At 36.9% G+C, this 27,180-nt stretch overlaps 1 protein-coding gene across 8 annotated transcripts in view; it reads right to left on the bottom strand.

Annotated features, from left to right (window-relative positions):
- Positions 1-27,180, bottom strand: part of CCDC171 (coiled-coil domain containing 171) — a 301,409-nt gene that overhangs the window by 33,509 nt on the left and 240,720 nt on the right. For 7 of the 8 annotated variants that reach the window (XM_042964352.1, XM_042964351.1, XM_042964356.1 and 4 more), the window contains one exon: positions 12,263-12,415. In XM_042964352.1, the coding sequence (XP_042820286.1) occupies positions 12,263-12,415 (153 nt within the window). Of the gene's footprint in view, positions 1-7,818; positions 7,874-12,262; positions 12,416-27,180 lie in introns of all 8 variants that reach the window. The other variant, XM_042964357.1, reaches the window with a different exon arrangement.

The raw sequence follows: 27,180 nt of genomic DNA, 5'->3' as shown, positions 1-27,180 counted from the left end.
AGGGCTGCTATGAACCTTCGTTATTTTCCTTTTTTTTTTTTCTTTTATGGTATTCTTTGTCAGTGGAAATGGTATCTCGTGGTCTTGATTTGCATTTCCCTACTGACTAATGATGTTGAGTATCTTTGCCTGCATTTGTTGGTAATTTGCATATCTTCTTTGGGGAGGTGTCTATTCCAGTCTTTTGCCCATTTTAAAAATTAGGTCATTTGCCCTTTTTTGTTGAGTTGTTGAGTTCCATACACTAGATCCCAACCAGATATATGATTATAACTATTTTCTCCCATTTTGTGGGGTGTTTTTTAATGCACAAAGGTTTTTAATTTTGATTAAGTCCTATTTGCCTATTTTTTCTTTTGTCACTTATGCTTTGGGTATCATATCTAAAAATCTATTGCCAACTCCACAATCATAATTTATTTCTACGTCTTTTATTAAAAATTTTTAGCTTTTCTACTTAGCTCTTTGATCCATTTTGAGTTAATTTTCATACATGGTATGAGGTAAGGGTTTAAGGAAATATATTTTTTTAAAATAAGCTTTCTACTTCTGAAATAAATCTCTCATACTCATACTTTTTGCTAGACCGAGGCACATATCATTGCTATCATTGGTATATCATTGCTATCATTTATTGAATACCCACCATGTAAGTAAAAGGCACTAAACTTGGTCGATTTATGTCTATGTGGGTAAATATATACTAGAAGGGGTCTCAAAAAAATCTGACAAAGTTTAAAATTATTTAAGTGGTATGCTGAAAAGAATGTTCTTGTTTGTTACAAACAATTTGGAGTTTTTTGTTTGTTTTTGTTTGTGAATAGGAGAAGAAATGTACAATTTATATTAAAGTATTTACTTAAAACTATCATAGGTATAATAATATATAAATTATACTATTCCTTCTCATGAAGTGTTGGCTAGAAAAGCACATGAAATATAGTATGATGAGAATTTCAGAAAATTTTGTGTGGGAAAAATTTGGGGGGATTATGGTTTGTGCAAAGTATATGTTCCATAACCAGTATGTATTGAATAAATATCATTGAAGGAGTATTCTTCCAATTAATTTCAATTCAAATCAACCTGCATTTATTAAAGTCAGATCATTATAATGAATTTTAAAAAATAAATAAGACATGACCTCACAGAGTCACAGTATGGTAATACATACACAACTAATTGATTATATAAGTCAAAGTATTTAGGCAGATAAATGCACTGATAAATGAGTATGACAAAGGGAACCTTTACTCCTGCCAACTGGGAGATGAACGGAAAACCAGATGGAGTCAGAATATACCTGGAATGTCAATGATAAAGAATTTTTACTTCATCATAAAAGTTCAGAGCCAAAATATGTTTCGAGGCAAGATGCGGTCTGCTCATATTTGTGTGTTAGAAACATAACTCTGGCGGTACCTAGGGGGCTCAGTTGGTTAAGCGTCTGACCCTTGGTTTTGGCTCAAGTCATGGTCTTATGGCACATGGGTCCGAGCCCTGCATCGGGCTCCATGCTGATAGTGCAGAGCCTGCTTGGGATTCTCTCTCTCTCCTGTTGTCTTTGCCCCTCCCCTACTCACTCGTGCACTTTCTCTCTCTCAAAATAAATAAATAAACTGAAAGGAAGAGAAAGAAAGAAAGAAAGAAAAGAAAGAAAGAAAGAAAGAAAGAAAGAAAGAAAGAAAGAAAGGAAGGAAGGAAGGAAGGAAGAAAGAAAGAAAGAAAGAAAGAAAGAAAGAAAAAGAAAAAGAAAGAAAGAAAGAAAGAAAGAAAGAAAGAAAGAAAGAAGGAAGGAAGGAAGGAAGGAAAGAAAAAAAGAGAGAGAAAACTCTCACACTAATGTGGCAGACAAGATGGAAGGGGGAAACTACATTTGGGGAAACCCATTGGAAAACCATTGAAATAACTCAAGGAAAAGTTATTGTGATCACAACAGTAGAAAGGTGAGAATGGATCTAGGGGATCTGGGGTGATAGAAACAGTGAGACTTAGCAAATGAGTAAATATTGGTGGTAGATGGAAAGTGGGGCAAAGGTTAAGGCTTCTGCCTTGGCCTGCAAGGTGGATAGTTATGCCAGGGATAAGGAATGTAGGGAATGGAGAATTTGGGAAAATGGGGAGTAGTAAAGTTGAAGAAATGTTAAGTTTGGGACCTCAGTGAGTCTGTGGTGTTTGCAGAAAATTGAAGCAGAAATGCCTGAAAATCTAACAGGCAATTGAAGCCTTTCAAAGAACCCAACTTAGTAAGAAAGATAAAATTGTAAGAGAGATACCCATAAGCATAGTCACATGCTGCTATTCTTTGAACAACCAGTATAAAAAATTAGAGCATTAAATTGTCAAATTACCATTTATATTTTCTACAACTTTATCACTGATTGATGACAATGATCAGAATTTGAAATGTTCATTCATTTTTTTTTAAGTTTATTTATTTATTTTGATAGAGTGTGTGAAGGAGGAGCATAAAGAGGGAGAGAGAGAGAATCCCAAGCAGGCTCTGCACTCTCAGCGCAGAGCCCGATGTGGGGCTCAAACTCACCAACCATGAGATCATGACCTGAGCCAAAACCAAGAGTCGGACACTTAACCAACTGAGCCACCCAGGAGCCCCCGAAATATTCATTCTTGCCACTCCTTGCTCCACCCTTGCAGTATTTCATTACTGAAGAATAGAACTATATAAATATGTTATATTTATTATATATATCTTTTATATATATACTTACATATAAAATCGAATATATCTAATATAAAATGCTTACATATTATTCTAGACATATGAATTATATATTTATATAATTAAGCATATTATATTTATATATTAATATACATATAAAATTTAGAATATCATGCCCCTATAGCCACTATCCAGGTATCATTCATCATGAAAGTGGCCGTCTTAAAGTACATGATACAAAAACTAAAAGACTAGAAAGGTGGTGTGCGGCCAATAGAATATGCATGATTACCTTCAGGCCCCTATTCACTATACCAAACAAAGCTTGAGCTTCTGGAATATGAGAAACCTTTAAAAGTTTGGAAATGTGTGTCAAGGATCAAAGGAAAATGCCTGCATGCTGACTGGGCTGTCCTACCTTTCATATTTTATGTTTCCCTTATTTAGCTCTGTTAGTCTCCGGGGGCTGGAGGCGGAGCTCGTGATAAAAATACGGGAGAATTTAATGAGCATCTAACTAAGCAGTATTTAGCAAAAGGGTAAAATGAGTGTTGTTACAGCATCAAATGTCAGGGACTTTTAAGAACTAGAAAAAAATGAAATTCGGAGTTGGGAAAGGTAAATACATAAAGCAGAGGGAGTAGATGTTTGCAGTTCAGCTGTGGGAGATGCCTCAGAGAGCCCAGACAGCTGAGAACCTCACTTATAACCACACTGATCTGGCCCCTCCTCCATTTCATCCCTCCCAGTTCGCCATCTCATTCGCTCTGCTCCAGTCACACAGACAGCCTTCCAATCCTTGAGTACCCCATATTTTCCCGTCAACTACTAATTTTTTAATTTAAGTTTTTTATTTTAATGCCAGTGTGGTTAACATACAGTGTTACATTAGTTTCAGGTTTACAATATAGGGATTCAACACTTCCATACATCACTCGGTGCTCATCGTAAGTGTACTCTTAATCCCCTTCGCCTATTTCACCCATCCCCTCACTTACCTCCCCCTGGTGACTATCAGTTTGTTTCTAGAGTTAGGAGTCTATTCTGTCTCTATTTGTCTCTTTTTTGCCTTTGATTGGTTGGTTTGTTTCTTACATTCCACTTATGAGTGAAATCATAAGGTATTTATCTTTCTCTAGATCCATCCATGTTGTTGCAAATGATAAGATCTCATTCTTTTTATGGCTGAGTAATATTCCATTGTGTGTGTACACACAAACTATATTCTTTATCCATTCATCTATCCACTTGGACTGCCTCCACAACTTGGCTATTGTAAATAATGCTGCAATAAACATAGGGGTGTACATATCTTTTTGAATTAGTGTTTTTGTACTCTTTGGGTGAATGTCCAGTAGTGTAATTAATTACTAGATCATAAGATAGTTCTATTTCTATTTTTTGAGCCATTGTTTTCTTTCCACGGTGGCTGCACCAGTTTGCACTCCCACCAAGAGTGCATGAGGGTTCCTTCTTCTCCACATCTCCGCCAGCGCTTGTTTCTTGTGTTTTTGATCGTAACCATTGATTGTAGCCATTCTGACACGTGTGAGGTAACTGCCTACCTAGTCTTCATGTTTTTCAACTAAGGTTTCAATTCCTCAAGTGGGTCATCCCAAGCCTACATCAGGTCCCCAGGTTCTGCGTTCTCATAGCCCTCTATGATTCGACTTCAACATCATTCTTTTTTAATTATTTGCCTCACAGTGTATTTTCCACTACACCTGAAGTGCCGTAACAGTAGAGATTTGTCGTGGGCCACACTTCATTCTCATAGGAAAAAGCACCAGACAAGAAATCAGAGGCCTTGGGTTCTAATCTGTTGGGTTCTAATTAAAAACCTGGCAGCGAGACTCCAGAATCTGTACTTTACTGCACTGCATGGCCTTTCCCAACAAATTAAGTTATGGCTTATGGCTCACTTAAAAAAAAATTTTTTTTCTTGAATGGTTAAAAAAATCTCCATAATAAACATCTTGAGTCAACTGTGATAAAGTACTTGAAAGTTCATGAAAGCAACTTAACTCAAGTAAGTTACTTAAAGTGTCTGTTTCTCGATCCACATGACACTAATACTGACAAATAATCCCTCCTTCCTCTCTCAAGAAAATGTAACAGAAACAAATGTGACAAACTATTACTTGAAAACTGAAGAGAAAGGGGATTCTTGTTTTTTATTTTCATCTTACCTGAACCAAAATATCTAAATCTTTCATCTTTATTAACAATACGGTACTTCTTGACAACTATCAAATCTGACATAATCTGAACAATATGCAAAGATCTCTTCCCTGGGAAGATACTAACTGGAAGGCTCCCCTGATGTGTAATTTGTTATTTTCTCATAAATAAAGTACTATAGAATTGAAAACATACTGCTTAAACATACAGGGGAAATGAGGCAAATCAATACTCTAGCTTGCAGCACTGTAATTCACAGCAAAGTATTCGGGTTTGGCATTTTGTGTTTCACAGACTGCAATATCGTGCATTTCTCCCCAGCCGTGGGTCTGCCGGCCTCCAAACACCCACAAGTAATTGGTTCTGACTGCTGCACCGTTCTCTACTGGGCTGTCTGTGGCTCGAAAGCTCTTCACTTGAAGCCCTTTCTGGTTACTATTACTCAAGATAAAAGCTCTAGAACAGCCCTTAAGTTAATGGGTCAAGGACCAACACGCTGAAAATGTTAAAGTATTGGCAAGTGCACAATTGAGGAGAACTTTTCGATGCACTCCAGCATTATTATTATTATCTATCTGTGGAGCAGAAAAATGACAACAGCACCTTAAGAGGGATGAAGTTTTTAAAGACGACTATTCATGTCTACAATATGATCAATCTCTTTCTATGCATTACAACACCAGGATATAGTAAGTTTTTTATTCATAACGAATATTTATTTTTCATTCTTAGATAGTGAAATGGCTGGAAAAGATGGTTAGTGAACATATACTGACTTCCCTCGGTTCATTAAATAAGTGATAACAATGACAACTATCATTAACATTGTACTTAGTATGAGCTAAAAGCACTGACTTATAAGGGTTGTTTTAGGTCTTTGCCTATGCATCAAAAGATTTCCTCATGGTTACATATATTTTTTAAAGCTATGTGTATAGCTTAGCTGTGGGAAATATATGTAACTATCCGAAAATGTTCTTTATTTAATTTATTAAATAAAATTTATGGTGAAAAGAAATTTATTAAAGCACCTGCTAATATGCCAGACAGTATCTTTAATCCTCAGACCAACCCTACAATGTAGGCAACTTTATCTACACGTTACAAATACAGAAACTGATGCTTAGAGTATTGTATGGATAATAAACAATTTATTATATGGATAAATAAATATATTGTATGGATAATAAATAACACTGCACATTCGGGCCTGCTTGACTCTAAAGCCTTAGATGAGGGCCTGTGGGTAGGAGGCGATGGTAGGTTGGGTGGGTGTCAAAGGTCAAGACAGCCAGTTCATCTGAGAACCCGGTAATGGGTTTTGAGAATGGCCTAAATAACAAGTTATTAGAAAGACCAAATAAGAACATCAATAGCAAAATGGTCAGAGGCAGAATCAAATCAGACTATAGAGTAAAAGGCGAGGATTGGATGGTGCAAGAATGGACTGGAAATATATGAAGGTGGGGTTTGGAGTGACAGTTGCAAGCAGTCTTGGGTTCCAATGGGTACAGGCTGTTCGGGTGAGGTGGCTGCCTTTACTTGAGAAGGGGAATGGAGCTAAAGCAACAACATATTTTCTATTATACAAAAAAAAAAAAAAAAAACAACTTCTTATACAATTTAATTCATTAAACATTTGTATTATCCATAAGGCCTATTCCTCAAATCAAAATAAAATATAAATTTTTATTGCTCTGCCCCTTAACAAGGTGTCAAATTGCTACACATTCTTCAAAGGCTCCTACAAGCATCTCATCTTTTAATGGCAACGTTAGGAAGAATGAACTCCACTTTCATCTGTGCTCCAAAGACTTTACACATGCCTATTTTTGTGATTTGCTTCTCTGTTTGTTTCCCTTGTTAGAAGAGGAACACATAAGAGCAGAGATCATGTCTTATCGCATCTGTCTCCATAAAACAAGTGGTAAACAAAACCCCCCAATTACCCATAATTATATTAAATGTATGTGGTCTAATCATCCAATTAAAAGACAGAGATTGTCAAATCGATAGACAAAACCAAACCAAACTATATTTTTTTATAAGAAACCCACTACAAATATAAACACAGGTTAAAAGAATGGAAAAAATATATCATGCAGACACTAGTCAAAAAATATCTAGAGTGTGAAAAGCTGAAAACTGAAATTATAAAAATGAACAGTATGGTGAACGTGGTCAAAACCAAAGCCTATATTCATTCAAGAAGATATTGAAACATGATTAATTCACTCCCATATTAAGGCAAAACTCCGTGAATCCTCTCTTAATATTCCATTCCTATGTCTCCCACTCAACAGCTAAATCCTTGAGATAGGTTTTAAATTCACTGGTTTGTTTTCTTTTCTTTTCTTTTTTCATCAATTCCCACTTAACTTTCCATCTCTTACTGAAAGATCCTTTGCTAAGGATCCCAAGGGCCTCCATGCATTAAATCCAAAGGCCATTTTCAGTCCTCACTTTACTTGATCTTGGGCAACATGTGACACTATTGATATGTCACCCTAGTTAAAACATTCTGTTCTCATGGCATCACATTTTTTTGGTTTTCATTAGATCTCTTTGCCTATTCCTTCATAGCCCCCTTTCCAACCTTATCTTCTTCTTCTTCTCAAGCATTGTGTGTTGGAGTTTTTCAAGCTTTTCAAGCTTAGGCCTTTTTTTTCTCTTACTCTAAAACTTTCCCAACATAGTCTCATTCTTGCTAACAGCTTCAAGTCCTATCTATATGACAATGACCTAAAATGTGCATCTCTAGGTTGGCATTTTGCTCGAATTCCCTATCAAGACACCTTTTTTGGTATTTCCAGTTGGATGTCTCAAACATACCTCAAACTCAATATACTCAAAATTCAACTCACAATATTCTCTCCTATTCCATTGTTTCTCTCAGTAAATAAGGTTATTGATCCATTTCCAAAAGGAAAGAATCCAGGAATTATCTCGCATACCCCTTTCTCTTGTTCTTCGCATCCAATTGTTTCTTCATGTTACAGCCAAAATCACCTTTTTAAAAAACCAAATTGAGAATGTCACTCCTTCTTTAAAGTTTTCCAATGACTTTCCCTTTACTCTTAAAACAAGGGCAACAGAGTCTGACTTCTGTCCTTCTCTCTAGACCATTCTTATCTCACTCAAGCCACTCTTTCCTTTGCTCTCTTTATTCCAGCCACACTGGTATTTCTCAATTTCTTCTTTCTATCATAGAGTCTTGTAGATGTTCCCATACACCTCCTGCTGATCTGGAACACTGCTCTCTTCCTGCATAACTCTTACCAAGTGTTCAGATATTAATTCAAGCATCACTGACCGTGAAAAGGCTTTGCCAATACCTTAGTCTAGGGTAGGCTCATTGGCTTAAAAAAACTCTCATATGTGCTTTCGGTTCTTTCCTTTCAGGGCACTTATCCTGGTTAGTAATTACACATCAGTGTAATTCTATGAAAATAATTTCTTCCACTATTAAATTTTAAGTTCATAAGAGCAAGAATTGTCTGTTTTGGTTCACATAATATTACCAGGACCAGAATTGTGCCTGGTATAGAGTAGATGCTGAATAAATACTTAACTAATGGATAAAGAATTAAAAATAATAATACAAAGAAAGCAGAGCTCAAGTAAGTAGAGACCAGAGAGCCAAAGAAGGAAGTCGATATCAAGTGAAAACAAACAAAACAACAACAACAAACAAAAAAACAGGCGAGGAGTGCTTAAAGAAGAAAGTAGTTAAAAGCTTCATATGTTGAAGAAAGATTAAAAGGCATGAGAAGGAACATGGCATTAAAAGGCATGAATACAGAACAAGCAGAAAATTATTTGTGACCTCTGAGAAAATAGTTTCAGTGGAATGGTACTCAGAAGCCAGAGAGCGGCAAAACTGAAGAATAAATGGGAGATGAGCATATAGAAGAAGCAAGGAGATCACTTTTCAAGAACGTATCAGTGAAAAGGAGGGAAAAACAGGCTGCAAGAAAGGGCAGAGAGCTCAGTCACTGGACCATACTGACAGTGATCACAGAGGAAGAATTACAAACTCAAGGCTACAGTAGGAGGCAGATCAAAATGACAGGATTCACAGCTGAAGATGGGAGATTAGTAAATAATCTTTTAATCCAATTACTTTCTATCAAGATAAGGGTGATAAAAATACTAGTGAACTTTTTTTTACACTAACTACTCACTAAGAGCAAAGCCAAGTCTAAAGTGCTTCAACACTTCTCACTAGAGCTCCCAGTATCTCTGTTAGGGAGTAGGATCATTAGCCCATTTTGCAGATGAAAACTCTACTTAGCCACACAATTTTCAATTGACAAAATTGAAATTAAATCCACATTTATTGACTTCTACGGCACACATTATTGATTCCTAATTCCCATGTCCCTCGACTCATTATAGCTAAGAGTGCCCACACGACCCATTTCCAGACAATGGGATATAAGTGGAAATATGTTCAGAGCTTCCTTGGAAAACCTATTCTTTTTAAAAAATATAAATACTTGAATATATTTTTAGATATTTAATGAACTATTATCTATTAAATTTCTATTAAAATTTACCAGTATTTAAATAAATTTATATGAAATACAAATATTTAAATTGTTTTTAAAGGAAAAGCCTTCCAAGGCTTTTGTCAAACAGATATTTTTGAGCCACCCCATCCTTCTGACTTGGGTGTGATCGTAAATCTGAGATCTGGCTGCTGTCTTACGACAATAAGGGAACAGCAGGGAAATCACAGAGAAGTTGGACCACTATCAGCCACAGGACAACAGACACCTACTTCTAGACTTCTTGCTATGTGTGGGAGAAAAGAACACAAAGAACCTGGATTTTCTTAAGTCATGTTGGTCAGGTTTTCTGTTATTTACACTTGATTGTATTCCTAACGGATATAATTCCAAAACCCATGCTCTTATCTACCAAACTGTACCACCTGTCATCTATGAAATACAGAGACTGAGGCTCTTCTCCTCAGAGAGTTCTTAAGGAGTTCGCAAGTGTGAAAAAGCATACACAAATATATTAAAAAATAAAATTATTATGCCAATTTATTACTGTTTCAAAAATAGTCATTTTCAAATAAGGAAAGAGAACTGAGAGTAAAGATCCTATAGAGATACAGGATCGGGCAGCGTTCTCCTAGAAAGACACATTGTCACAGCCTGGGAGATTTTTCACATTACACATGTCCCCTTTTGAGAATCATTGCTAGGGTGAACCACCTCTTACAAATAAGATGGTGAGCATCTCCTTACAGATGTGTTCAAAAGGAGAAAAGGCAGAGGAGTTGAGTTTTATGATGGTAGTGAGGCACACTTTCATTACGGCATTAGTAGAACAATAATTGATAAAAAATTTTGGGGGCGCCTGGGTGGCTCAGTCGGTTAAGAGTCTGACTTCAGCTCAGGTCACGATCTCACAGTCCGTGAGTTCGAGCCACGCGTCGGGCTCTGGGCTGATGGCCCAGAGCCTGGAGCCTGCTTCCGATTCTGTGTCTCCCTCTCTCTCTGCTCCTCCCCTGTTCATGCTCTGTCTCTCTCTGTCTCAAAAATAAATAAACGTTAAAAAAAAAATTTTTTTTTTTAATTTTTTTTTGAATCCATAGGGAAACAATCCTACCTTACCAAGTTTGGCCTTTCTTAAAATAAAAGTAATTACTTTTATATGGATAGCAGTAACAAACAATAAATAATTGTATGACCCAACAAAGCTGACATAACTAAACAGTATAATGAAATACTAACCAATGGGACCAGAGAGCTCACAGGAAGAAATGTGAATAGGTTTCAGAGAAAGGCTAAAATAAACTTAAAATACTCAATTTTTTAAATAAGTTTCCTCTTTAATTTCTCTTGGTGGAGATCAAATTTACTACTCCCTCATTAAGAAATTAACAAAGTCATTTTGAAAAACTGAACTTGGGGGACCTGGATGGCTCAGCTGGTGAAGCACCTGACTCTTGGTTTCGGCTCAGGTCATGATCTCACAGTTTGTAGGTTCGAGCCCCACGTTGGGCTCCACACTGTCAGAGCCAAGCCTATTTGGGATTCTCTCTTCTCCCTCTCTCTCTGCCCCTCCCCTACTTGTGTTTTCTCTCTAAATAAATAAATAAATAAATAAACTTTAAAAATAAATAAATACAAACTAAACTCAACATCTCAGGTCCCAAACAATTGGTTTGTTCATTTATTGGATGAAGTGCTAGTATTTTCACTCATTGAGCATCAGTTAAACACCTACTATGGGCCAAACTGTTCTTGCCTCTAGAGCGAAGAGGAAATAGCAGTGAAGAAATGCCCCAAATCGCTTGTCTCTATGGAACTTATATTCTATGAGGGTAAGGAACAGACAATAAGCAAATAAATAAAATGAGGCTTATGTCAATCAATAATAAGTGCTACAGTGAAATAAAACAAGGAAGATGAAAGGTTCGTAGGCAATATGGGGCGAGAATGAGACAGAGGTTGGGGCTGGGGGAAGGCTGGTAGCTGCAATTTTCAATACTATGGTCATTTCGTGGGACGCGAGCACCTGAGCTAAGATCTGACGGTGCTGAAGAACTAACCCACAGCCACACAGCTATTTGCTTTCATGCTAACTCTTTTTCTGTTGAATACACCATTGAAAAGGGTCAATCGCTGAATGGCAAAATGATACCATTTTTTTTCCCTACAAGTCACCCTGATCCATTACAATCAAACGAAAAGAGGAAAAAAGACATTCCAATGATTGGTAATCTTCTGAATCTCACTGTTGATACATCTGACTTTGGAGAAAAAAGTTTAAATGCTTATTTTATTCCCTTATTCACTGTTTGATACTCCCCAAACACATATTTCAAATGTAGAACATTTTGTTTAGTCTTAAATGAGCCCAAATTTCATCCTGGGCTAAAATTTGAAGACATAAAATGGCTGCTGAAACTGAATTTTAATCATGTAGATGAATCACAACATGCATCTTTAGCTAGGCATGTATTATGGATAAGTCTAGTTTTCTACAGAGAATCATCACATGTTCTAATTACCATTTTGGTTATACGCATAATTAATAATATTCTGTCTTAATGCGACACACTGAATCTTCAGACAGTTGCAAGCTTTAACTATGCATACTGCCAAATCCAACTGTCAGCTGCCCTGCCAAACACAAAGGAATCTTGATGTCGTGTTTTAGCATTGATAACAGTATGCATATCTTTATACATGATACAATGGAAAAATTAATTGCCTTTCTTCCCTCAAAATTTTCTCCACACTAATAATTTTACATTGCTTGATTGATCATTTGCGCTAAATTATATATATTGGTGAGTGATCTTATGAGCCATAAAAACATGAATGTAATGTGACCCAAGACACAGAGAAAAAATTAAAAAAACATCGTGGGACTTACTGATTGTAAACTTTCATTTTCCCGTAAACAAGCTGTGTGAAGTTCTGATTTCAACGTCGCAATGTGACTTCGATGAGATGTCATTTCCTTCTCTAATGTAGCAATTCTAGCGCTTGCAAGCTGGTAGACATCCATGAAACTTTTAATCATAGCCTTAAGAAATAAATATAATGTCACAGACAATTCAAATAAAGCTGTCCCCAAAGAAGAATTTCCATAATTTGAAAGCAAAGTCATTAAAATTTTAAAATAAACAACTTTTCATCTTTCTTTAAAATAAGAAAGCTCAACTTCACATTTTATATTGAGAACAGTGACTATTTTAAGAAAGTTTGGGAGAAAATAATTGAGATTTATTTTCCAGAGTATATATTTAAATAAGATGTACTTTGATCTATTGTGCTTAAAATTTAGAATGCAATTTTTAAAGATGGCACACTTATTTGCTCTGTAAAGTTAAATTCAAGTTGTAATTTGACCTAAATTTCAATCTTAAGACACACAATAGATGGATATATATAAGCAAGATATTTTAAAATGAGCTGAGTTACTAAAATTTTCAATCCACCTAAAAAAAAAACCAAACAAGTGTTTTGAAACAAAAGGAGCTGAAATAATCCTGTAATTGGATAAGAGCAAATAATGTGATTCTTATATTGTACAAAAAGCATAATTTTTTCATTCATATAATAGAAGATTGCTCTTATACTATGTATAATAAAATAAATAATACAAGCAAGTGTGTATAAGTTTTTCTCCCCACTAAATAAATTATATTTGGGGGACTGTTAGACCTCTGTATTACATTTTATTCATATTTTATAGGCTTTTTCTTCTAAAGCAACTAGTAGTGAATTTTGAGTCCAAGAATACTATCACACCTTTTTTAAAAAAAGTCTTTTAAAATACTTCAAATATAGCAAAAATCAAATATTTCAAAGACATATTCAGATACAATGTTATATTATTTACAAGAAAAAAAAAATGTTCTAACCACAGCAACATATTAGTAAAATGGTAGACAGTCTGAGCATTTCCAAATTATATTCAATCTGAAGGGTCTGATTTGGAAAAGCTTTGAGAAACGAGATATGTGAGCAATTCCAAATGCACATGAAATAATAATTTGGTGAACAAAAAGTAAGAAACAATGTATACAACGTCTAAGAAACAGAAGTACACTCGCCATTTGAAGGTAATAGTAAGAAAATTCATACCTTTTTGCCTAATAAATTCCTATTTGCCCTAAAACATTAAGCTCAGACACCATCTTTTTCAAGAAGTCTTTTTTGAACCCAAAGGCACTGTTAATTTTTACTCTGGCCCTGTGTGGGCCCCTCATGCTAGCTTTTACTATAACGTTTATTGCTTTAGCAGAAATATATTAGTTTATGTGTTTATCTTTACTAGACCGAGGAGCTCCTAAAGCCAGATACTATGCCGAATCTCTGTATCACCATGGATGTTAGTGGCCCACGATGAGCGCTTGTTTGAATGAATGAATCAATGAATGAATGAATGAATGAATGAAGGTAAAACTGGAAAATATAAAAAACCGCAAGTTGAAGCCATATGTTGGCATAAAATGCCTTATAGGAAAGGATGAAGATATTTGGGGAAATATAATCTTAACACTCTAATGTATAAATTATTAACCATACTTTGTTTAAATCAAAAAAAGAAGTGAAAGCATGGCTGTAGGCACAAAAGGATAGGATACACAAAAGAGAATTCTATTACCCAACACTAGATAAGCCTGGTATGACTTCATGCTTGGGAACATCTCTACCTTACTTTGAGTTATTTCAAGGTGTGCTTATAGCTAATACTAACACAAAATATTCCCCTGGGCTTCAAAAGTGTGTAAAATTCAGAAACTATAAAACCGTATCTTCTTCTTCCAATGCCAAGTCTCTCTCCACTCTTATAAATTCATTTATCTCCACCATTGAGATAGTGGAACCAAAAATCACAAGTCCTCTTTTTGTCTGGTCATCACTCTGCTACTTACTTAGCTGTACACTGCTGGGCAATGTTACGTCATCTCTCTGAACTTCCATTTTATCCCTCCATGAAATAGAAAGAAGGGTCATTTTCTTGCCTACTACCAACCTGTTGTGCAGCTCAGATAATGAAAAATCTAAGATAAAGTCATTCTCTCAATCCTTCAACTACATTGCAGCTATATAAGAAAGCCCTCTAAAAATGGTAAACTACTGAATTTCATTGAGTATTACCATTGCTCTATTTTTATTTTTGATGTTTATTTATTTTTGAGAGAGGGAGAGACAGAGCGTGGGGGGGGGGGGGAGGAGCAAAGAGAGACAGAGACACAGAATGCGAAGTAGGCTCCAGGCTCCCAGCTGTCAGCACAGAGCCCTGGGCCAAGGCTTGAACGCACGAACCATGAGATCATGACCTGAGCCGAAGTCGGACACTTAACCACCTGAGCCACCCAGGCGCCCCTGTTCTGTTTTTAAATTCTCCACTAAGATATTAATGAGACAACCTGTGATAGGTGGTTTGTATACATATGTTCTTATTATATAAGGATCTAAACTGTATAAAAGGCATAAAAAGATATGTAAGTGCTTAATGAATAAAAAAAGTACTTTTCTATCAGTAATAGGCTCCTGGATTATGATTTCACTGTATGTCACAATGGAACTGGCCTCTAACATTTAACAATAAAAAAGCTCAACATTTAAAAAGTTATCCTATTTCCTAAATTTGGAGAAACATATTTCATGAATTCTCATGTACATGATACCCTTAAAGGAATACATAATATAAATTATATTCCTTCAAACCTTTTTTTAAAAAAAATAAAAGACTTTTTGAGAAGTTACATCTGAATTTTTATATGGTGGACGAAACACAAGTCATAATTATTTTGGCTCCTTCCTTGATCTACTTTTAATAACTAAATTCTAATATTCAGTGCAGTATTAAGAGAAATCATATATTACTTCTTTAGAGCACTAAAAAGAATATAGAAATAAACTGTTTTTTCATAGGATTTAGAACATTAAACATTTTAAATCTTTTATTTATTTACTTTTTTTAATTTTAGAGAGAGGATACAAGCCGGGGAGAGGGGCAGAAGGAGAGAGAGAGAATTTCTCTTTTAATGTTTATTTATTTTGAGAGAGAGAGGGAGAGAGCACACGCATGAGCAGGGGAGTGGCAGAGAGAGGGGGAGAGGGAGAATTCCAAGCAGGCTCTGAGCTGTCAGCACGGAGCCAGATGTGGGGCTTGGTCCCACAAACCATGAGATCATGACCTGAGCCGAAATCAAGAGTTGGATGCTCAACAGACTCAGCCACCAAGGCGCCCCTAAGATCTTTTAAAGCAGCATTTTGTTTGAGAGATGAAAGCAGGGTTGTTTTTACAACACCCATATATGATGTCTTTTCAGAGTAACAAGGGACAGTGATAAATACAACACGTTTCATGGTACAAATAGGTTTAAAAACGACCCCACCTTTCTAAAATGAAAACCTCCTTCAGAACTGAAAGGTATGGTGGGGGTCGGGGGTCAGTGACATTGCAGTTATTGAAAGAAGCACCAGATCTTTTGAAGAATAAAGAATGTTAACTTTCAATATTAAAAAGTGATTCAAACTGTGTAATAAAGGATTCCAGCGAAAATCCATCTCTTTAATACAAAGAAAGGCATCAAGTTGGTAGAATAAGTGGAAATGACAGTCTGGATCAACTGAGGGGGGTGGGGGAGGAAGCAGCGAGCATCTGATGACTTCTGCATCAATCTCCCAAAGTCTAAGCTTTCACAACACACCTCTCGCCCATATTAAAACGTCACACCATTCTACATTAGCAAACAACGACAGCACAGCACGGTACTGCATATAGCGTGCCCAGCGCTGGAGAGTGTATTCCGTGTCATCTTGGGCCCTGGGGATTTGGACCATGTATCTCAGTGGGGCTTATCTAGTTACACGAGAAACAGAACAAAAGACAGTTTCTGGACCGGAATAGCCTTTTGTTTCAGAGATCATCTAGAGTGTTTATAAGTCAACATAACAAGATGAGAGAATCCAAACAAAATTCCACCTCCTGTTCATTTTAAGGAAAAGTATAAGTGTTTTACTGTGCAAAAAAATTCTGAGCTACAAATAGGTGACTGTCACTTGAGCATGAGGATAATATTTATATAACTCGTTATGTATGTATTATGTAATTTAGACCGACTTCAAAATTGAATTTCAGGGGAAATGGGATCCTTGGGAACCTGATGTCAGGAGGAGAAATTAGTGGAAAATGTCATAAGACCTAGATGCCAAATAGTAAATCTTTTACTTATATTTTTGAGTAAGTAATTGGGAGGCAAAAACCTCAGATATTTCACTTTAAATATACCTATATATATACTTCATTTCTATATACTATATAAAGTAAATATGCCATGTAAAATACCAAATATGTGAAATATAAAAAGTCCCCATAAAATGGGGATAATAATTCCTTTTTTTTTTTTTTTTGAGAGAGAGAGAGAGAGAGCGAGCAGGGGGAGAACAGTGGGAGAGAAGCATAGGGAGAGAGAGAGAAAGAGAGAGAGAGCAAGAGAGAATCTTAAGCACAGCTTGATCCCACGACCCTGGGATCATGACCTGAGCCGAAATCAAGAGTCAGACACTCAATCTACTGAGCCACCCACATGCCCCACTAATTCCTATCTTATAAAGATTTTGTGAGGATTAAATGAGTATTAAGACCTGAAAAGACCTTACCTATCTGAAACATAGGAAACACTCAGGTAAATGTTAGCTGTCATAAAGATAATGACATCAAATTAGGAAAAATATTTTTTAGCTCATAAAACAAAGATTCAATATTTCTGAGGGGTATTATTAGACATGATGTAAACATTTTAAATATTAGGTATTCCACACATATGGAATATATTAAAGTCCTTCCAAACATAAAGAATTTAATTTAATTTTTTTTTTTGAGAGAGAGAGCATGCGTGTGTGTGAGCATGAGCAAGGAAAGGGCAGAGGGAGAGAGAATCCTAAGCAGGCTCCACACTCCGTGCAGAGCCCCGCGTGGGACTCAGTCTCATAACTGTGAGATCATAACCGGAACCAAAATCAAGAGTCAGACGCTTAACCACCCGAGCCACCCAGGCGCCCCTCAAGTGCAAAGAATTTCAGAGGCCAATGAATATTTACTTCCTAACAACAAAACTTCCCACTGATAATAAAACAGTTCCTATTTATGATGTTATTCTTACAAGTTTTTCTTTAAATTCCAGTTAGTTAACACACAGTGTAATATTAGTTTCAAGGGTACGATATAGTGATTCAACACTTGCATACATCACCCAGTGCTCACCCCAAATGCCCTCCTTAATCACCCATTTAGCCCATTCCTCCACCCACCTCCCCTCCAGCAACCCTCAGTTTGTTCTCTATATTTAAGAGTCTCTTACGGTTTGCCTCTTCTCTGTTTGTATCTTACTTTATTTTTCCTTCCCTTTCCCTGTGTTCATCTGTTTTGTTTTTTAAATTCAACATATGAGTGAAATCATATATTTGTCTTTCTCTAATTGACTTATTTCATTTAGCATAATACACTGTAGTTCCACTTACGTTGTTACAAATGGCAAGATCTCATTTGTGTGTGTGTGTGGCTGAGTAATATCCCATTGTATATATACCACATCTTCTTTATCCACTCATCAGTTGATGGACATTAGGGTTCTTTCCATAATTTGGCTATTGTTGATAGCGCTGCTATAAACATTGAGGTGCAGGTGCCCCTTCGAATCAGCATTTCTGTATCCTTTGGATAAATACCTAGTAGTGCAATTGCTGGGTGTAGGGTAGTCCTATTTTTAACTTTTGGAGGAAACTCCATACTGTTTTTCAGAGTAGCTGCACCAGTTTGCATTCCCAGCAACAGTGGGATGGGATGGGGTTTTTATTTTATTTTATTTTATTTTTTGAATTTTATTATTTTTATTTTTTTTTCAATATATGAAGTTTATTGTCAAATTGGTTTCCATACAACACCCAGTGCTCATCCCAAAAGGTGCCCTCCTCAATACCCATCACCCACCCTCCCCTCCCTCCCACCCCCCATCAACCCTCAGTTTGTTCTCAGGTTTTAAGAGTCTCTTATGCTTTGGCTCTCTCCCACTCTAACCTCGTTTTTTTTTTTTTTTCCTTCCCCTCTCCCATGGGTTTCTGTTAAGTTTCTCAGGATCCACATAAGAGTGAACACATATGGTATCTGTCTTTCTCTGTATGGCTTATTTCACTTAGCATCACACTCTCCAGTTCCATCCACGTTGCTACAAAGGGCCATATTTCGTTCCTTCTCATTGCCACGTAGTACTCCATTGTGTATATAAACCGCAATTTCCTTATCCATTCATCAGTTGATGGACATTTAGGCTCTTTCCATAATTTGGCTATTGTTGAGAGTGCTGCTATAAACATTGGGGTACAAGTGCCCCTATGCATCAGTACTCCTGTATGGGATGGGTTTTTAAAATAATTTTCTAAATAGAATGCTTTTGACAGCCACTTGCCATCAAAGAGAAGGACTACAGATTTGGAATCCTTCTCTTTTTGTGGAAGAAAATACTATAATTCAGACTAAGTTCAAGAGTACTTTGAAGCACGTCATCACAAGAAAAACAGTGACCTATTATATTGGAGATTTTAAAGACTACTTTTTCACTCATTGTACACTATTGTAAAATTTACTCTCTGTTAAATAAGTTAATCCATAAACTCACTTAACCAGACAGGGTACATAACAGTTCATGCTGAAACACAAAAGAAGTAAAGAAACAAGCAAGGATGCCACTCTCAGCCCCTCTTCATGGTAAAATCCTTTCACCTTCCTTTAACACACCTTATGGGAACATTAATGTCTAAAAAAATGGACCAAGTGATATGCCAGTCCATTTCAAAGAATAACAATTGCATTTCTTACGTTACAGAAAAAAAGGGAGCATCCTTTGTCTTGCCTACCCACCGGGATGTACCTGATCTCCAAAGTGAGTTACAGTGGAAAAAAACAAAAAAATAAAAAAGAACTTCCAAATATAGCTTGTATTTTCGACTACATTTAGTTCTTTTAATAGACTTTATTTCTTAGAGCAGTTTTCAGTTCACAGAAAAATTCGGGAGAAAGTACGGAGTTCCCGTACACACCCAAACCTCCCAACTATCAACACCCTGCACAGAGTGGTACACCTGTTACCACCCACAGTGACAGTTCATCACCCAAAGTCCCCAGATCACATTAGGAATGACTCTTGATGGCGTGTATTCTATGAGTTTTAGCAAATATATAATAACGTATATCCATCATTATGGTAGCCTACAGAAGAGCTTCACTGCCCTCAAAATCCCCTACGCTCCATCTTTTATCCCGCCCTCCTCCCTAACCCCTGACAACACTGATCTTTTTACTGTCTCCATAGTTTTTATGTTAGCTTTTAAATCTTCTCTTTAAGATTTTTTGAAATCGCATCTTTTTAAACTGTTTTCTACATTATATGTAATATATGTATATATATTTTATATATATATATTTTATATATATATTATATATATATATATGTTATAAAGAAATAGATACACATACACTGCGGCTTCTCAAAAATGAGAGTGAGCGATCAACAAGTTTAGAGAGCACTCGTCCACACTGTGAGGCGACTAGTTCGGGGAGCACACCAGAAGCAAGCACGCTAGTGATGTGCTGGTGCTGAGGGGACGGCAGCAGCCCTGTTTGTCCCCAGAGACTGAAAGAGTGAGGGCCCTAGAATCAGAGGAGCGGAGTAGGGCCCCAGCAGCCTCTACATCCAGGGTCACTCTTGGTTCCTAGAGACCGCCCTCATGTTGTTGCTGGATGGACCCCTCCTTTCTCTACATGGCTACTTGCTTTTCTCCAGGTCAGCAACAGAGCACCTCCCTCACTTCACCTTCTTTTAAAAGGCTCACCCGATTAGGTCAGGCCCATCCAGGATGATCTCATATTTACTGGTCTTGCTTGCCCACCCTCAAAAGAAGGAGATTAATTACATGGTGCATGTACAACCAGGGGGAAGGGAAGGGTCTTGTGGGCCATCTTAGAAGTCTGATTATCATACCCTATACAAAAATTAACTCAAAATTGACCACAGACTTAAATGTAAAACATAAAACTATAGAACTCTTAGGAAAAAAAATAGGAGAAAATCTTTGGCATCTTTGGGCTTGGTGAAGGGTTCTGAGACATGACACTGAAAGCATAATCCATACAAGGAAAAAAAAAAAACCAGTAAACTGAACTTCACCTGAACTTCACCAAAAGATCCTGTTACTATGGTTAAAAGAAAGCTACCATAGGAGAAAATATTTTCAAACCACATCTGATAAAAGAACTGGTTTCTAGCATATGTTTTTTTAAAAACTCTAAAAACTCAACAGTAAAAAGACAAACATTCCAATTAGAAAATGAGCAAGAGACACTAAGATACATTTTACCAAAGAGAACATAACAGATCTCACATACGCACATTAAAAGATTTTCAAAATCACAAGCCATTAGAGAATGAAAAGAAGCAGAGTGAGATATTACTCCGCATCTACCAGTATGGCTGAAAGAAGAAACTGTGACATCAAAAGCCAACAAGGAAGCAGAGAAACTGGAACTCTCCTATGTTATGGCAAGAATGAAAAATGCTACAGTCACTCTGGAAAACAGTTTGGCGATTTCTTTAAAATTTAAGCATGCAATTACATTTGGCCCAGAAATCAGTCCTAGCCTTTTTTTTTTTCTAGAGAAATTAAAAAATTTTTTTTTTGTTGTTCACACAAAAATCTGTCCATGAATGTTCAGAACAGCTTTACATGTAATAGCCCAAAGTTGGAAACAACCAAGCTGTTCCTCAATGAGTGGCGTCACACATTGTAGAACATCCATCCATGACTACTCATAGAACAGAAAGGAACAAACTACAGACAGATACAACTTGGATGGATTCAAGGGCACTATGCTGAGTGGGGGGCGGAGGGGGGGGGAGTCAATCTCAAAAGATCACATTCGGTAGGATTTCATTTATTTATCATGGACAAAATCAGAGAGACAGAAAACATTTCATGGTTACCAGAGCTGAGGGGTGATTTCAGGGGGAGGGGCTGAAATGTCTCTAAAATGGTCAGCTGATGGAGATCTCTGTGGTGACACAACAGTCCTGCGTCTTGAGTGTGGTGGAGGCTACACAAATATATCCACATGATAAAATGTCACAGAACTATACATACACACTGTACCGGTGTCCTTTCTCTGGTTTTGATATTGTACTAAAGTTAAGTAGGATGTAACATGGGGGAAACTGGATGAAGGATACTATTTTTGCAACTTCTTGTGACTCTATAATTATATCAAAATAAAAAGGTAAAAAAAGCAAAGCAAAGTACATATACGTGTGTGTCGTATGCTAATGTTTAACTAAAAAGGTTATATATACAGATTTAGTTGCACATCTAAACATATTTTAGAAACAAGTAAACAAGAGAAGAACAAAACTTCTCCCAAAACCTTTAAATGATACCTACTTATCTGACAAAGGCCTGGACTAGATCTTCTTAGATCTTAGCCAGTCTTCTGCCTATAACTCCCAAAGACTCCTTCATGCAGACACATGAACAAGACAACCTAGAATTTTGCTTATCACATTCAACCTGAGAGGATGTCAGACACCTGTCTGTATTTGCTCACTGAGTGTCACAGCAATGACGGCTATTCTGGGGCCAGAGTACAGCCTATGGCCTCAAAGGAGTCAATACAATCTGAAGGGCATTTGCCCCCAGCTCTATTCTCCCCTCGAAGTCAATCTCACGTCTGCCCCAGAGTAGGCCAAGGACAGAGATGAACCCCGCACTCTTCCACCAGGAATCACCCAATGAGTTGGGATGTAAGGGAGTCAATAAACCCTAGGTTTGATCAAATCTTTGCCCAAAGGTATTCTTGCTTCCTTCATAGTTCCCACATTGCAAGGCTTACCTGGACCCCAGTCTTAGCAAAAGCAGTTACTATGTGCCAAACATCACAGTATGAGCTTTGCATACTCTTCTAATTCTGGCAATAATCCTCTAAGGACTCATATTATCTCTGCTTTACAGATTAGGAAACCAAGGCTCAGTGATGTTCTAAGTACCTTATCCAAGGTCGTAGCACATAAATAATGGAACTGAGATTCAAATTCACGTCTGTTCAATTCCAAAGCCCCTGCTCATTCCATATGCTGCAAGTTTCCCAGGTTGCTTTATATTGGTTTAGTGGGGTTTTTGGTTTGTTTTGTTTTGGCTGTCTATCATACAAAGTTTCTTAGTAAAACCAGCAGAATAAATCTAGGCTTTCCAAGTTTCAAAAAATTGCACGGCTAGTCTATCACAACATTCATTTAAGTGTCAATTTAATCCACGCTCTCTCCTCTATTGATGGAAAAGGTACAAAAGAAAAGCCCCTGTTGAATTTTGCTATAAAACCGGGATTTTCAAAGATCTCAAACTCAATAATTATTATACGGCACTACCTCTGAACAACCAATTTTCACTTATGTAATGGAAATAAATATTTACTTCAAGTAAAGGAACTTCAGGTGGTATTTTCTTAAGGATTTATTTCATTCTATAGAATGGGTTCAATAAACATTTGCCACAAATTAATGAATCCTTATTCTGTCCTAACATGTTACATTATTTCTATACTGGCCCCCAAAACCTATGGGTTCTAGAAAATATAATTTGAAAGAAGGCTGTGAGTTCATTTTAATGAGAAGAAAATTAAGTTTACAAATTAAAGCAAATCTATTATTCATACAATAGATTATTTTGAAAAATGAGAAGCCTTGGGAAAACAACTTCTAGTGTGTTTGACTGACTTATGTATGTAAAATGGCAATGTGTTGTACATCTCTTAACATCTTGACTTGAGGATCTGACGTTATCAGTGAAAGACGTCAGAAGAAAAATACCAAGACCCCAAAAGACCAATATCCCAAATCCTGCCCACCCAGAATGGGTTCTTCTGACTCATAAATTCTCATTCCAAATGAGATCCATGCATACTGGACATATACGTGGAAGGAACAGGACTCCAAGAGGTTCTACTTAATTTCCATTTTACCTGCTAAGACTAAAGAAGGCTTTTATCCTCTCATATCCAGAAAATTACCTGGTAGAAAAATGACCTTTCCTTTATGTAGCAACTAGGATTTTGGTGAACCGAGGTTTCACCTCTCTCTCATACAAGATGCTTTTCCATTTCTGGACAACCTCCTTTTGACCCTAGATGTCCTAGGGGTCTGTTTGCATGTACTAGAATTACTCTGTTTGCTTTAGAGACTGGCCTGGGCCCCTGCCATCCACTTAAGATTATGTGCTCCTATTTATTTAGTACGGGGCATGGTTAAAAACATGTGTAACTAGATATTTAATGCAATGTACATACAGACACTGAAATGCTTCATTGTAATGACGGTGACGATGATGAGGATAGTAAATGTGTCGGGCTATTAGAAGGAAAAAATTGTGTCACAAATACACAACCTCCTTAGTCAAGCACAACTAAAGACAAAATAGTATGAATTGACTTGATTCCATATTGCGTACAGTTCAGGTATGTTTTGTTGCTGTTATTATATATAAGAAAAAGAGAATATCAAAGTTCATTTTCCCCTTTTTGCCATTCGAAATGGCCGTGCACTTAACTTATGCCATCACTCAAAATTTTTACTGGCACCACTTTGAAGGATGTAAATATAGTAGCTTTTCAGGTATGAGAAGGAGCCTCATGGGAAACCATATTCCGCAGAGTTGCAGAATACTTCTGCAGCAGATTTTTTTTTTTAAATGATGTTTGCTTTATATCGTGTTTAGATTCTAAACTTTTTTCTGGCCTCCACTCAACCATGGCATATACAACTTAAATGTGCCAAGAACAAGACCAATTCTTTTTCAAATATGTTATTTCCAACCAGAACTGAATCAAAGCCAATCTGGAAGCTAAATGCAGCTTCTAGACTAATGGTGATTACTGCTCTTATTATGCTAAAGGGTACTGTAAAGAAAGACCAAAGGGATAAGCCGTGACACTGGTTTCCTACAAGAATATGGAAAAGCCATCAGCAAAATAATCAGAGACTGAGAAAAAAGTTTCTCTTGGAAACTCTTGCATATGGACGTGAAGTCATAAAAAAAGAACAGTGATCTTAACAAATTCTAAAAGAAATGAGTTTCTCAGAAGATACTGCTAGATTGATAATAATAATATAATTCTCATTATTACTATCATAATTATAAATTACCTTGCTTTAGGACTTAAAAATTTAAGCAACATGCAAAATGTCCATCATATGGCAAATTATACAACTAGCACAGGGTTTATTAATGAATAAAGATTGATAAAGTGAGAGTAGTTTAGTTATTGGGTAACACAGAATTAATCATGGGTCAAAGCAAATGATGAAGAGACTTAACCTCATTACTTTATAGACTCTCCTTCAGGAAAAAATATGTTATTATTCGAGTTCCCGTTCCTGAGCACCTACTATGTCTTGACATCACTGGTAGTTTTATAAAATGGGGGTTATTAGGCTGCTTTGGATTCTATCGACAGAGAGAAAGAAGACTTCGTATGGTATGAGTGTACAGATACGTTTTGGGATTCAGCTGGTGTGAGCTGGAATTCAGGCAGTCTAGCTTTGTCCAAATGTCAAAACCATAATACCTGGCACCGAATGCAGAAATGTTTATACGCACTTCTGATACCTAACAGTACAGTCCTTGGAGATCAGAGTTACTTCGACTACTATTCTCTCCTTCTTATTTTAAGTAATAGACACATCTGTGCAGGGTGATTTAGACTCCTCAACCAAAGGAAGGGTATTTTCTAGGTGTACTAAAGAACATATACAAATCTGAACAGTTCTGTTTTCCATGGCAAAATGCATCATCTCGAAGCTTTATGCTGTACTTGCAAAATAGGAATTATTTAGCCCAATTTACCTATAAAGCTACTGAGGATCAGAGTCCATACCTAACTTTCTTAAGAGCACATTGCTAGGGTCACCTGGGTGGTTCAGTTGGTTAAGCATCTGACTCAGCTCAAGTCTTGATCTCAGGGTCATGAGTTTAAGCCCTGCACTGGGCTCTGTGCTGGGCATGAAGCTTAGTTAAAAACAAACAAACAAACAAACAAACAAACAAACAAACAAAGTACATTGCTAATAATGACACAACTGGAAATCCGAAGTCCATCTAATTCTAAACTCCTTGTTCTTTTCCCTAGTGTGCAGTTTCTCAATAGAGAAAATCTCAGTTCATTCATTAATGTATTCAACAAATATTTCTGAGCACTTAAGTTCTAGGTGTCGGGGATACAGCGGTGAAGACCAAGCCCTGCCCTCAGGGGTCTTACATTCCAGTGAAAGACAGATAATAGACAAATATATTGGTCATGTGCCGTGAAGGAAAATTAAACAGGGTCAAGGCTATGAAGTGCAAAGGGAGAAGGGTGGCTGTTTTAGTTAATGACAAGAGAAGGCTTGTTCATGATATGACATTTAAGCACAGACATGAATGAGTGAAGGACTGAGCCTCATGACGATTTGGCGTAAGCCATGCCAAGTAAGGAGACCAGCATGCTCAGAGCCTAGGAATGGGACTGTGCTTCGTGTATTCAAGTTACAGCAAAAAGGTCAATATTGCTATATACTTCTTGCTCTATACTCAGTGAATGAAAGGCAGAGTGTTAGAAGATGAAGTTGGACAGAGGCAAGGCCCAGATAACGTGGAGCCCAAGGGCAAGATGTGAAGCTTGGAGTTTATTTGAAGGGTGATGGGAAGAGAGAGGAATGCCATTAAGAGAGGCATGGCACATTGTGATTCATATTTCTTAAGTTGGTAAAATAACAGATTTTTAAATTTCATATGGAAACTGAGTAGATAAAACACAAATTGCACTGTTGGTGGGAATGCAAACTGGTACAGCCGCTCTGGAAAACAGTATGGAGGCTCCTCAAAAAATTAAATATAGAACTACCCTATGACCCAGCAATTGCACTACTAGGAATTAATCCAAAAGATTCAAAAATGCTGATTTGAAGGGACACAAGCGCCCCAACGTTTACAGCAGCACTATCGACAATAGCCAAAGTCTGGAAAGAGCCCAAATGTCCATCGACTGATGAACGGATAAAAAAAAAAATTTGAGGAGAAGAATGTAAAACAAAGTTAATGATACATTGAGGCGCTCCCCCCATCTTTATACTTTCCAAAGACTGCTGGCGTAGGTGTTCGCATTTGAAGGTTCCCATATTAGTGCCTGTCTTATTCCTCTTCTGTTAGGAGCTGTACATCTGAGGTGATTTTTTGGTAACTCCTCCTCCCTGACTGCACATCCATCCTCTGTCAACCGTCTGTCAAGCACAGGGCTGGATACAGAGCAGGAGTTCCAAATATACTCATTCAGCTTGATTCAATTAACAGCATGCAATACAGGCATGGTTCTTCATTCTAGACTTAGTGAGACTTTCAATTTCAGTAATAATGTGGACTGTACTGAGAGTGCCTATTTCTCTTCTTCAAAAGATACTGGGGCTTAACAAAGGACACTTTATAGTCCAATAATCTCTTTCTGATTTACACTTTAGGGAGACTGAACAAAGTGATAACCAGCACTTCTCATTTGTCCGTTTCATAACCGACCTACAAAGATCCAGCGGCTTTAATCAAACATGATAGTGTAGCAAAGACACATCCTAATTTTAATCTTTTGGGGATTCGGTATGCAAATTATCTTAAAGGAGTGGTGTTAATACACACAGAGAAGTTGTAGAAACAAGTGGCTGACAGGGCTGAGAGCTAGCTGTTCATTACCAAAGAAAAACTGCT

Source organism: Panthera tigris, chromosome D4 (genome assembly GCF_018350195.1).
Source record: "Panthera tigris isolate Pti1 chromosome D4, P.tigris_Pti1_mat1.1, whole genome shotgun sequence".
NCBI classification, from domain to species: domain Eukaryota; kingdom Metazoa; phylum Chordata; class Mammalia; order Carnivora; family Felidae; genus Panthera; species Panthera tigris.
This window is presented reverse-complemented; position numbering and strand designations above follow the sequence as displayed.